This window comes from Urtica dioica, chromosome 8 (genome assembly GCF_054948205.1).
Source record: "Urtica dioica subsp. dioica isolate 48M chromosome 8, U.dioica_male_clone48M_v1_H2, whole genome shotgun sequence".
Taxonomy (NCBI): Eukaryota; Viridiplantae; Streptophyta; class Magnoliopsida; order Rosales; family Urticaceae; genus Urtica; species Urtica dioica.
In genome coordinates this window covers 49,894,559-49,905,573 of record NC_142763.1, presented here as the reverse complement: position 1 = coordinate 49,905,573, position 11,015 = coordinate 49,894,559, and the positions used below count along the sequence as shown (strand labels likewise).

General features: G+C 35.9%; 2 protein-coding genes across 3 annotated transcripts; one reads left to right on the top strand and one right to left on the bottom strand.

Moving 5' to 3' along the window:
- Positions 1-1,957: 1,957 nt before the first annotated feature.
- LOC149390015 (pto-interacting protein 1-like) lies at positions 1,958-4,230 on the bottom strand. 2 transcript variants are annotated; one of them, XM_089622837.1, is made up of 8 exons: positions 4,084-4,230; positions 3,772-3,878; positions 3,422-3,675; positions 3,223-3,349; positions 2,871-3,144; positions 2,662-2,794; positions 2,493-2,579; positions 1,958-2,411 (listed from the first exon to the last, which is right to left on the bottom strand). In XM_089622837.1, the coding sequence occupies exons 2-8, from the start codon at positions 3,854-3,856 to the stop codon at positions 2,277-2,279; spliced, it is 1,095 nt and encodes a 364-aa protein (XP_089478963.1). In that variant the 5' UTR covers positions 3,857-3,878; positions 4,084-4,230; the 3' UTR covers positions 1,958-2,276. The 2 variants fall into 2 exon arrangements, with proteins under 2 accessions (XP_089478963.1, XP_089478964.1); XM_089622838.1 differs by lacking the exon at positions 4,084-4,230 and adding an exon at positions 3,991-4,013.
- Positions 4,231-5,813: 1,583 nt separating this feature from the next.
- On the top strand, positions 5,814-10,702 carry LOC149390014 (uncharacterized). The gene is made up of 8 exons (XM_089622795.1): positions 5,814-5,968; positions 6,600-7,460; positions 7,542-8,009; positions 8,349-8,471; positions 8,583-9,023; positions 9,093-9,491; positions 9,590-9,738; positions 10,561-10,702. Exons 1-8 carry the CDS (start codon positions 5,891-5,893, stop codon positions 10,700-10,702), a joined length of 2,661 nt encoding a protein of 886 aa, XP_089478921.1. The 5' UTR covers positions 5,814-5,890.
- Positions 10,703-11,015: the final 313 nt, after the last annotated feature.

Here is an 11,015-nt window from a genome sequence, read left to right as displayed (position 1 = left end):
GTTTAGCTAATTTTCAACAAGTGCATGGTCACCAATGACATATTACTTTTACGATCATACATATATCTCAGCAGTTTTTTGTTTTATTTTGCCTTTTACTAATAATCAAGTAATAATCAAACAACCACTCTTATCTTATTGTAATTTTTTCAATGGTATAATAATGTTCAACTAATATAAAACTTTGTTTTTGTTGAATGTTATCATAAACGTCATACATATTTTAAGAAACATATATTTTACAAATTAAAAATTAAAGATATAGGTATTTATGTATAATAATGTTCAACTTTTATAAAACTTTGTTTTTATTAAATGTTATCATAAACACCATACGTAGTTTAAGAATCATATATTTTACAAATTAAAAATTAAAGATATAGGTATTTATGTATGTATATATTTTTATTATATTTTTGTGACACTTTGATTTTCCATCGGTTTGTTGATTTTCCATGAAAAACGACATTTGAAAATGGTAAATCAACTGCATTTTCCACATTTTTTTCCGTTCGATTTTTCATCGGCTTGTCGATTTTCCGTAAATCATGAAGCTCGAAACGGGGTCGAAAACGGTATTTCAAACCTTGGTTTTGTGAGAGCATGATATAAACAAAGTTAGGTATTTCGTGACAACAATGTCAAGATATTTAGTGACTTCGTGACAACATGGTCAAGAAATTCTTATTTTTCATGACGACATGGTCACGAAAACATGTGAATTTGTGACAACATTGTCACAAATTTTCATTTTTTTTACAAATTCATCAAAAATTGGTGGATTCTTTGACGTAACTAGTTTTCCACTTGGTCTTAAATGGCGCGTTGAATTAAAAAAAAAAAACAATGAAACCGTATAATTAAGCCTTTATATATTTAGATCATAAGATAATAGTATATATTATTCTTTTGAATATTATTTCCTGACTAATATACTCCTTCAAAAACAAAATAATTATATATTTTAAAATTCACTCGAATGCTATAGTTTTTCGGTAATTGTATTACCAAACACAATGTGTTATGACCTCATGATCCAAATATATGAAATGTTACTTTTTATGGTTTTATATTCTATATGTGGTTTTCTTTTTTCATTTTTTATGTCCATGTTTCTCTTTGGCAAAGAATTCACTAAGTTTTGAAGAATTTGTGAAAAAAATTCAAATTTCGCGACCTTGTTTTCACGATTTTACAAGTTTTCGTGATCATATTATCACAAATTTTTCGGTTTCTTGACAACATGATTACAAAATTTAGGCTTAAAGAAGATATAGTTAAGACCGGTCTTAAAAGAAACTAATCTTCGTGGGCTTCGCGTTGATACCAAAATAGTCGTGGAGGTCGGAATCAAGGGTTATAAACATTTAGAATTTGGGTTTCTTTATGTCCTTCTATCTTTCTCTTCATACACGCCTCTTTATGGTTTCATCAGGACATGAAAAAAAAAATAAGGCAAACGATTTTTATTGGATAACAAAGATTTTAGGTGGGTAAGAAAAAAAACTTAACAAATGAGACGAGGGTAGAATAGTAAAATAAAATCTCTCATACTTTAGTCTTATTGATATTAAGAAATAAATATTAAAATATATTTATAATATCATCTATGCTTAAGTCTAATATTTAAGTCGTTTTTAATTAATTTTTTAATTATAAAAATGTTATTTTTTAATATTTGATTCATTTGAAAAAAATAATATCAAACCGCATTTAATTTTAAACTGCTACAAGTATTTCCGTTAAAACTTAATTGATTTTGTTTAACAGTGCAATTGAAATATAATATTAAATATTTATGCCATCATTTCTTCTTTATTTAATTATAAACTCGTTAACAACTAATTTCAGCAGTATATAGTTAATAAATATGATTTCCCTCAAACTAAAATCATATTTGAATATTTTTATTTAACCGATAATATAATCTTTATTCAAATTTATTTATATACCTACAAAGCCAAACCGGATTTTGTTTTTTAATTTAAAAAAATAACTTCGACCACAGGCAGTCATTGCGCCAGAATGATTACGACGCCATCTTTACATAAGTTTATATCTTAAAATACGTCTCAGCATCCTAGGCCAAATAAGAATGTGAAGCAAAGTATATATAGATATATATATATTACAAATACATGATCATGATAACAAGGAAAATGGTTTGGGGGGGCATTATGAACAAATCAAATGCTTTTCTTCTCTCTAAAACAATGTAAATGATATGCAACAAATCCAACAATATAGCAAGACGGGCTCCATAAAATTCTCAGCGATTAACTCGGCGTTGCTGAGAGTGTTTCAGCAGCGGGCCTCGCATTTAAGAGCGGTTGCAGAGCTTTAACGACGATGCTCATGTTTGGCCTGAAATCTGCTTCATATTGAACGCACAACGCCGCCACTGCAGCCATCTGTATTTCCAATCATATTTCTCTTTTATCAGCAAATATATCACCACAACCAAAGCTATATATGAGCCTATGTGCTCGTACCTTTGCAACTGCCTTTGGAGGATAATCCCCTCCTAGTCTCGCATCAATGCACTGCCTTACTTTGTCTTCACTCAGTTTGGGCGTGGCCTATCACAGTCAGCATCTTATAAAAAAAACAAACTATAATCACCGAATATTTGGTACAGCAAATTAAAAAGGCGAATAGTACCCATGTGACGAGACTCTGTTGCCCACGCGGTAGTGTATGATCGACAGGTTTCCTTCCGGTTAGAAGTTCAAGAAGCACAACCCCGAAGCTGTACACGTCACTCTTTGCATTCAACTGTCCAGTCATCGCATATCTACCACCCAACAACAATTGATGAGCTTTTCATTCACAAAATTAACTGAACCAAAAGAATGCAAGTATAGGCTTACTCGGGAGCATGATAGCCGAAGGTTCCGAGAACACGGGTGGAGTGAAGACGAGCCGCCATATCGGGGGCTTGGTTCGACAGATCAAAGTCCGCAATTTTGGCAACATCGTCGTCGAAGATGAGCACATTGCTGGACTTGATATCACGATGAATGATGTGAGGGTCGGCCTTCTCGTGCAGATATTCGAGCCCTTTCGCAGCTCCAACGGCGATCTTCACTCGCTGCGCCCACGACAAGACCGGACCCGGCTGCGCTCCTTTCACACCCTTCCTTCCTGAACCAACCGCAAACCCTAGTTCAGCATATCTGGTTGAGAAAAAAATGCATAACCTATTGATCGTACTCATAGTACCATGTAGAATGTCGTGAAGAGAGCCGTTGGATGCAAACTCATAGGCTAAGATACGGGAATTCCCATCCACACAGTACCCGAGCAACTTCACAAAATTATCATGCTTCAGCCTCGACACCATCGAAACCTGAAAGAATGGAATGAGCGCGTGTGCGAACACTAACATGTTTTTGTGTTTAGAGATTTTTTTTTTATAAACCTGAGCCAAAAACTCGTCATCGGGCTGTTTACTAGCATCGAGTTTCTTGATGGCTGCAGCGTCTCCGCTCTTGAGCATGCCATAGTAGACTCTTCCGTACGAGCCCTCTCCGATCAAAGCATTAGTCCCAAAACCATCGGTGACTTCCTTGAGCTCATCCGCCGACACCGCCGGAACTTCGATGGGCTGGACTTTCACCGCCTGACCACCTCCTCGCGGTGCCGCCTCCGACGCCGGATATCCTCCATCATTTCCTACATAAAGTCATCTCTTTCACTATCCGATACAAAAATAAAAAGAATAAAAGCTTTTATTTTGTTTGAATTAGTGTATGGATTGGAAACACGTACCTCCCATGGTTCTGGCGGCATATCCACCGCCATTATCAGCGGGTTTGTGCATATCGTCATCTTGACAACACCCGAAGCAGCCCATGATTTTGCGGCAACACAACAACCTGTCTCCAAATTCAATACCACACTCGTCAAAAAAACTCCAACCAAAGTTCGTACTTGTTCTCTATTGATTAATCGGCCTCTTCACAACCACTCACTACAAAGCTCCGTTACCTGTATTATTTCCGATCCTTGATCGAACGAAGTCTTTTTCAAGTGAGATCGTTCCTACGCATACTTAATTGGAGAAAGATCGGAGTACTGTACCTTGAACAACGGAATTGGAGGAGATCTGAGCTTCGGTGCTAGCGAAGGATAAGAGCTATGGGTGCGCAGGATAAGAGGGCAAGAAGAGAGAGAAAGTCTTCTGACTTCGCTTCGCACACTAATAGTCGTTTTTTGGGATGATTATAGATGTAACTAAATATTATATATACAATTAGGAATATATGACGCGGTGGCGTTTGCAGCCGAGTTTGACTTGCTCTGGTCAAATCAAAGCTAGTCCACGTGTCAGCTTTTCATTCGCCCCTCAATATGTAAGGCTAGTCTGTCTAATGTAACTTTGAAATTTATAATCTGACTAGTTTAAAAAAAATGCGCAATTAGCTAGTCAATAATTTTTTTATTTATTTTTAAAAAGTGAAAAAGAAAAATAAATAAAATAGAGTAAGTTGAAAAATTTTAATTGTATTGAATTAAATCTAGCAAAATCGTTGTCAATGATGTTTAAAAAATAAGAAAAAGGTAGAAAAAAATTTCTTTTATGATTCAAAGGTTTTCAAAATACTGGATGTTTTCCTATCTGTCAGATTTCTTAGAAGTACTGTGAGAAAAAAAAAATTTAGGTAAGTAAAAGTTGAAGTTAAATTTTGATAAAAGAAATTAAAAAACAAAGATATAGAGAAATAGAAAGTATAAAAAATTTCTTATATTTATAATAATAATAAATATTGTTATGTTAAATTGCAAAAGTGTATTATACATCAAACAATAACATATAAAATCTACGTGTAATATTAATACCACATAGTTTTTCCAAGAATATATATATATATATATATATATATAAAATAACATATACTCAGAATAATGTATGTTATTGGTATAGTATAATATAGTATTAGCAATTATGATTATAATATACTTAAAAAAAATTATACAAAATATATTGATAAGAGAGAGAGGAAAAAAATTAATACACAGAAGAAAAAAAATTATACAAAATATATTGATGAAAGATGAAAAAAAAAAAATTGAAGGCTGAAAAAAAAAGAAGGCCAAAAAAAAAATCCGCCACGTGTCGCTGTCAGGCGGGGCCACGTGACGACCCTAAGATGCATGTGGGAGAGGAGTTGCTCTTTATTAACCATGTTATAGATATATAATAACATATACTCAAAATAATGTATGTTATTGGTATAGTATAATATAGTATTAGTAATTATGATTATAATATACATAAAAAATTATACAAAATATATTGATGAAAGAGAGAGAAAAAAGAAAATAATATAAATAAAAAGGTATACAAAATATATTGATGAGACAGGGAAAAAAAAAATTAAAGGTCGGAAAAAAAAATAAAGGATAATATATGTTATTGATATAGTATTAGTAATTATGATTATAATATACATAAAATAAATTATACAAAATATATTGATGTTTGGAAGGTAAAACAAAAATCAAAATTGGAAGGGGAAAAAAATCAAAATCGGGTAAAAAAAAAAAATTGGCCGCCACATGTCGCCGCTTGGTTGCGCCACGTGGCGACACCAGGATTGAAGTTGAAGAGGCATTGTCTCTTATTAAGAGAAATTTCATTAAGTGGGCTTAAAAATTGATTAAATATCAAGATTAGACCCTAACTTTTTAAAATATCTAAAAATGGACTTTTGGATCCAAAACGGACAAATATACCCCTGTCCTCTATTTGAACTCATTCGCGCCTCTCTCCCTCTCTCCTCCATTTCACTCGTTCAAAACAAAGAAAAAACTGAGAACTCCTACGATATTGTACGACGGCATACGATCTTGTACGAGCCAGTACGATATAATACGATAGAGGACGATGGCGTACGATGGAAACGCTTCAATCTTCGGCGGCGGTGAAACACAGAAATCCCGAGCTCAAAAGTCATCTAAAAAGGTAAGTTTTCAACTAATTTGTTGTTAAATGTCTTTGGAAATAGTTAGAATAGGGTTTATGAGTTAGTATTAATCTTATTTGAGTTGATTTGGGTCGGATTTAGAATGTTAGGGTTTGAAATTAGGGCCAGTGTACGATGAGATTGATGCATCGTACGATGTCGTACGATGCTGTACGATGTCGTACGATGAAATTCATAGAGCTCTACGATGCGATACGATGGTGTACGATGGGTTTATGTTTTCTCAAAAATTGTCGTACGACTTTGTACGATGTCGTACGATGCGGTACGATGCTATACGATGATTTTTAAAAAACTTTAATTTCTTGTTTTACGATGATATACGATGCTGTACGATGCTATACGATGATGTTTTTAAAAATTTTAATTTCTTGTTTTACGATGATATACGATATTGTACGATGCTATACGATGATTTTTTTAAAAAATTTAATTTCGTGTTTTACGATGATATACGATGCTGTACGATGCTATACGATGATTTTTTTAAAAAATTTAATTTCTTGTTTTACGATGATATACGATGCTGTACGATGCTATACGATGATTTTTTTTTTAAATTTAATTTCTTGTTTTGTGATTCTAATTTAATTTTGTTGTTTTTTTTAGGACAATTTAAACTACATATACAACGTCTCATTCCCGGGGCGTATCACGTACGGTGGGACGGGGATCTTGAAGCTTGTACGGAGTAGATTCGATGAGCTCGGGATAAAAGAACGAATCCTCGGGACTCCGTTCGAGCAATTTTTTACGGAGAGCGAGCTTGGTTTCTCACCGGTGCTCGTACATACTCTCCTTCAGAAGAAGATCGAGGCGACAGTACGCGGCGAGATACATTTTGGTATCGGAGGCAAACGGGTACGATTTGGACGCCTCGAGTACGCACTCGTCTCGGGGATGACTTATGAAGACGGTCCGACCAAAGCCGAACAAGACGAGCGAAAGAACGATGGATTGATCACGGATCACTTGAACGGCGTTGCCGGAAGCAAGTTGAGCGCGTTGATCAACGCGTTCACCATATGTCGAAGCCCTGACGCTGCGTTCAAGCTCGGGCTGCTCGTATTCGTCTACGGGTATCTTCTGGGGCAGCCGGCCAACAAAGCCATCGAAGAAAGGTGGCAGAAATTTCTATACATCGTTCAAGACCTCCCCTTCTTCTTCAAGATGCCTTGGGGAAATTTGAGTTGGGCAGAGACGTATTCCAGCTTGTCGGTGAACCTACGGCGTTATCACGAAACGCTGCAAAAGAAGTTGAAGGACAAGCCGGATGTGGCACAGAAAGAGGCCAAGTACACATTGACGGGTAATCTCCATACCCTTCATTACTGGGCGTACGAGGCTATCCCAGAGATCGGGAAGAGGTTCGGGTCGAACCAGGGGATTCGTGTGCCCCGGATGCACTCGTGGTCTAGTAATGTGCTCATAATGGGCAAAGACATCGAGGCGGTCTTGAATAAAAAAACGGTAACTTTTTTATTATTTATCGTTTATTAATGTATTTTACATTATTTTGGAATATTGGTAACGTTTATTAATGTATTGTAGGTGGGTGTTCTTCAAATGCTGAGACCAAGGGCACCAGAGAAAGAAATGTTCACTCTCCTCGAGACACAGACGAGCAAATGTCTGTATCCCATAGACGTCGAGGGCGAAGATGCGACAGAGCCGCGAGACATCGAAGAAGAAATAGATCGAGTCGCGACTGTTGCAGAAGATGCCATCGTCGGAGACTCCGACGACGAACACGTGTCAGACACTCCACGTGTTCGTCTTGCTAGTCCGACCACTCCCGCAATGGGATCGAGGCCTACAGCGACCTCTCGCGCCGACATTCCCGAGGCCTTTGTCATAACACGGGAAATGTGGGGAGAAATGCGAGCTTCCCAAGAACAACTGCGAGCATCTCAAGAACAACTGCTAGCATCCCAAAAACGAATGATTCAGTCACAAGGGATAGTCTTACGTTCTCTTGCCACGACCGGCCGTAGAGTTGAGCGCATGAGTGTTAGACAGGTTAGAGTTCAAATTTAATTTAACGTTTTAAAGTTGAGTTTAAATTTAATTTAACGTTTTAGAGTTAAGTTTAAATATAATTTAACGTTTTAAAGTAGAGTTTAAATTTAATTTAACGTTTTAAAGTTGAGTTTAAATTTAATTTAACGTTTTAGAGTTACGTTTAAATATAATTTAACGTTTTAGAGTTAAGTTTAAATATAATTTAACGTTTTAGAGTTAAGTTTAAAATTTAGAGTTGAGTTTAAATTTTAGAGTTGAGTTTAAATTTTAGAGTTGAGTTTAAATTTTTTTGACAAGTTTAAATTTTGTGACATATTTTATTACTTTGACTTTCAGCTTTCTATGTGGAGGAGGCTGAACATTTTGTTCGAGGACGCAACGGGCTTGCCTGGGGGTGAAATTCTCACGTCCCAAGATGATGGCCGTAAACGCCGGACCCCTCCTCCTCCTCCTCCGGCGGCTAGTCAAAAGCCGGCGTCTCCATCGCATGAGGCAGAGCCGTCTTCTACGCATCGCGAGTCATCGAAGAAGTCAGAGCCGTCTTCTACGCATCGCGAGTCATCGAAGAAGTTGAAGAAGCCATCTTCAACGCATCGCGAGTCGTCGAAGCGATCGGAGATCAGGCCGGTGACTTCTCCCAGGTTGTCGACGTCTTCGTCGAGTCCTCGTAGAGAAGACATTTCGGATAAGCTACGCCCGCTCACAACTCCTCTAAGGAAAAGACAGAAGGCACAGCTTACTCCGGCACGTCCAGATCGGCAAGTGCGACAGAAGACGTCGCGTTGGTCCGAATTCACTGATCCGACGAGGCCCAAGTATTTGGAAAAGCCGATCCCCAAGTTCAAGCCGTTGAAGGACGCGAAGCAAAAAGAGTTTGATAATTTCGTTAAGTGGTTGCGGATAAAAAAGTGGGACGGCAAATTCATGGAGTCTGTTCGACTGAAGACGTGCGACGCAGACACGATTTTCTTCGACACGATATTGACAGAAACCAAATGGCTACATGATTCGGTACGTTATTATATAATTTCACTTTTTCCAATCAATTTAAAATAACGCTATATGTTTGTAATGTCTCAGCATATTGATGCTATGATTCACATGGTTCGGGCTCGCCAACGAGGTCTCGACGGTTATCGGCAAGACGTCCGAATCATGGATTGTCGGTGGGTCCAGCACGTGTACGGCCGATTCAGAACGGAAGAAGCGAACATCAACAAGGCCATCGAACTGGGAGCAGAGCCCGAACCCGTGGACTGGGACATGAGGGCAACTATTAGCCCGATGACTGGGTATAGGGACGCCGATATTTTGCCTTGGGATGGTGCTCGAGAGATCCTGTTCGTCGTGAACTTCCAGAACCTTCATTGGTTCACATTTCGGATCGACATCGAGGCCTGGACCATTACCGTCTTCGACTGCCAAAAGGATCTCATGCAGTCGTCGAGACATCAAAAGGACTTCACTGAGCTGATGGAGGTACGTAAAATGTTATGTTATTCACAATTATTACCTTAGAGCAACAATTAATTAAATTATAAGGGTTACTTAACATTGTTAAAATGTTTATTATTCAGACTTGGAGTCGAGCATTTGCTAGGGTTGTGGCCATAGGTGGTTTCTTCAAGAACCATCCCCACTCTTACCGGGAAAGTGAACATGGTGAAATTAAGTTCACTGTGCCGACGTGGATCGTCGATGACAAGGTCCCACAATGTGCTTACAGGTAAACAATTATATTTTTATTGACAAGTTATTTTACTAGTTATTTGAACTTTTTTTTGACAACTTTCTCTAAACAATCATGTTTTTATTGACAAGTTATTTTAGAAGTTTTTTTTTTTTTTTACAAGTTTTAATTGACAAGTTATTTTACTAGTTATTTGAACTTTTTTTTGACAACTTTCTCTAAACAATCATGTTTTTATTGACAAGTTATTTTAGAAGTTTTTTTTTTTTTTTTTACAAGTTTTAATTGACAAGTTATTTTACTAGTTATTTGAACTTTTTTTTGACAACTTTCTCTAAACAATCATGTTTTTATTGACAAGTTATTTTAGAAGTTTTTTTCTTTTTTTTACAAGTTTTAATTGACAAGTTATTTTACTAGTTATTTGAACTTTTTTTTGACAACTTTCTCTAAACAATCATGTTTTTATTGACAAGTTATTTTAGAAGTTTTTTTTTTTTTTTTTACAAGTTTTAATTGACAAGTTATTTTACTAGTTATTTGAACTTTTTTTTGACAACTTTCTCTAAACAATCATGTTTTTATTGACAAGTTATTTTAGAAGTTTTTTTTTTTTTTACAAGTTTTAATTGACAAGTTATTTTACTAGTTATTTGAACTTTTTTTTGACAACTTTCTCTAAACAATCATGTTTTTATTGACAAGTTATTTTAGAAGTTTTTTTTTTTTTTTTACAAGTTTTAATTGACAAGTTATTTTACTAGTTATTTGAACTTTTTTTTGACAACTTTCTCTAAACAATCATGTTTTTTCAAGTTATGTTTCAACTATTTGTGACAACTTATTCTTGTGTTGTAGCGGTGATTGCGGGATGTTCGCATTGAAGTATGTCGAGCACGTAGTACTGAACGAATCATTTGACACTCTTCAAAGTGAGAATATGAGAATGTTCAGGAAGAAATGGTGCGTGGACTTATTCGACAACCACCTTATCCCGTGATTTTGTATTTTCGGATGTTTATTTTTTATCTTTTTGGTTTTCTATGTAATAGTACCTTATAAACATATTATCGAGATGGTTTGTTGACTATTGTGTTTTTTATTGTACCTTATAAACATGTAATTCAATTAAAGAGATTCACAAAAAAAAAACATCAAAAATTCACACATTCACAAAGGGTTTAGAACTCGAGACATTTATAAAGAACTAAAGTTGCATCTTGACGCCACTGACAAGCTTGCTTTTCCATCATAGCTTCATGTAGGATTAGGATAGTGTGTAACTAACTTGTTCATTCTAGATTAGGATAGTT

Excerpts from the sequence above, each read along its gene's own strand:
- LOC149390014 (XM_089622795.1), top strand. The coding sequence starts at position 5,891 with ATGGCGTACGATGGAAACGCTTCAATCTTCGGCGGCGGTGAAACACAG. Across the intron at positions 5,969-6,599 it reads CTCAAAAGTCATCTAAAAAG|GACAATTTAAACTACATATA; the intron begins GTAAGTTTTCAA and ends TGTTTTTTTTAG. Across the intron at positions 8,010-8,348 it reads AGCGCATGAGTGTTAGACAG|CTTTCTATGTGGAGGAGGCT; the intron begins GTTAGAGTTCAA and ends TTTGACTTTCAG.
- LOC149390015 (XM_089622837.1), bottom strand. The coding sequence starts at position 3,856 with ATGGGCTGCTTCGGGTGTTGTCAAGATGACGATATGCACAAACCCGCT. Across the intron at positions 2,580-2,661 it reads AACAGAGTCTCGTCACATGG|GCCACGCCCAAACTGAGTGA; the intron begins GTACTATTCGCC and ends TGACTGTGATAG. Across the intron at positions 2,412-2,492 it reads CTCCAAAGGCAGTTGCAAAG|ATGGCTGCAGTGGCGGCGTT; the intron begins GTACGAGCACAT and ends TTGGAAATACAG.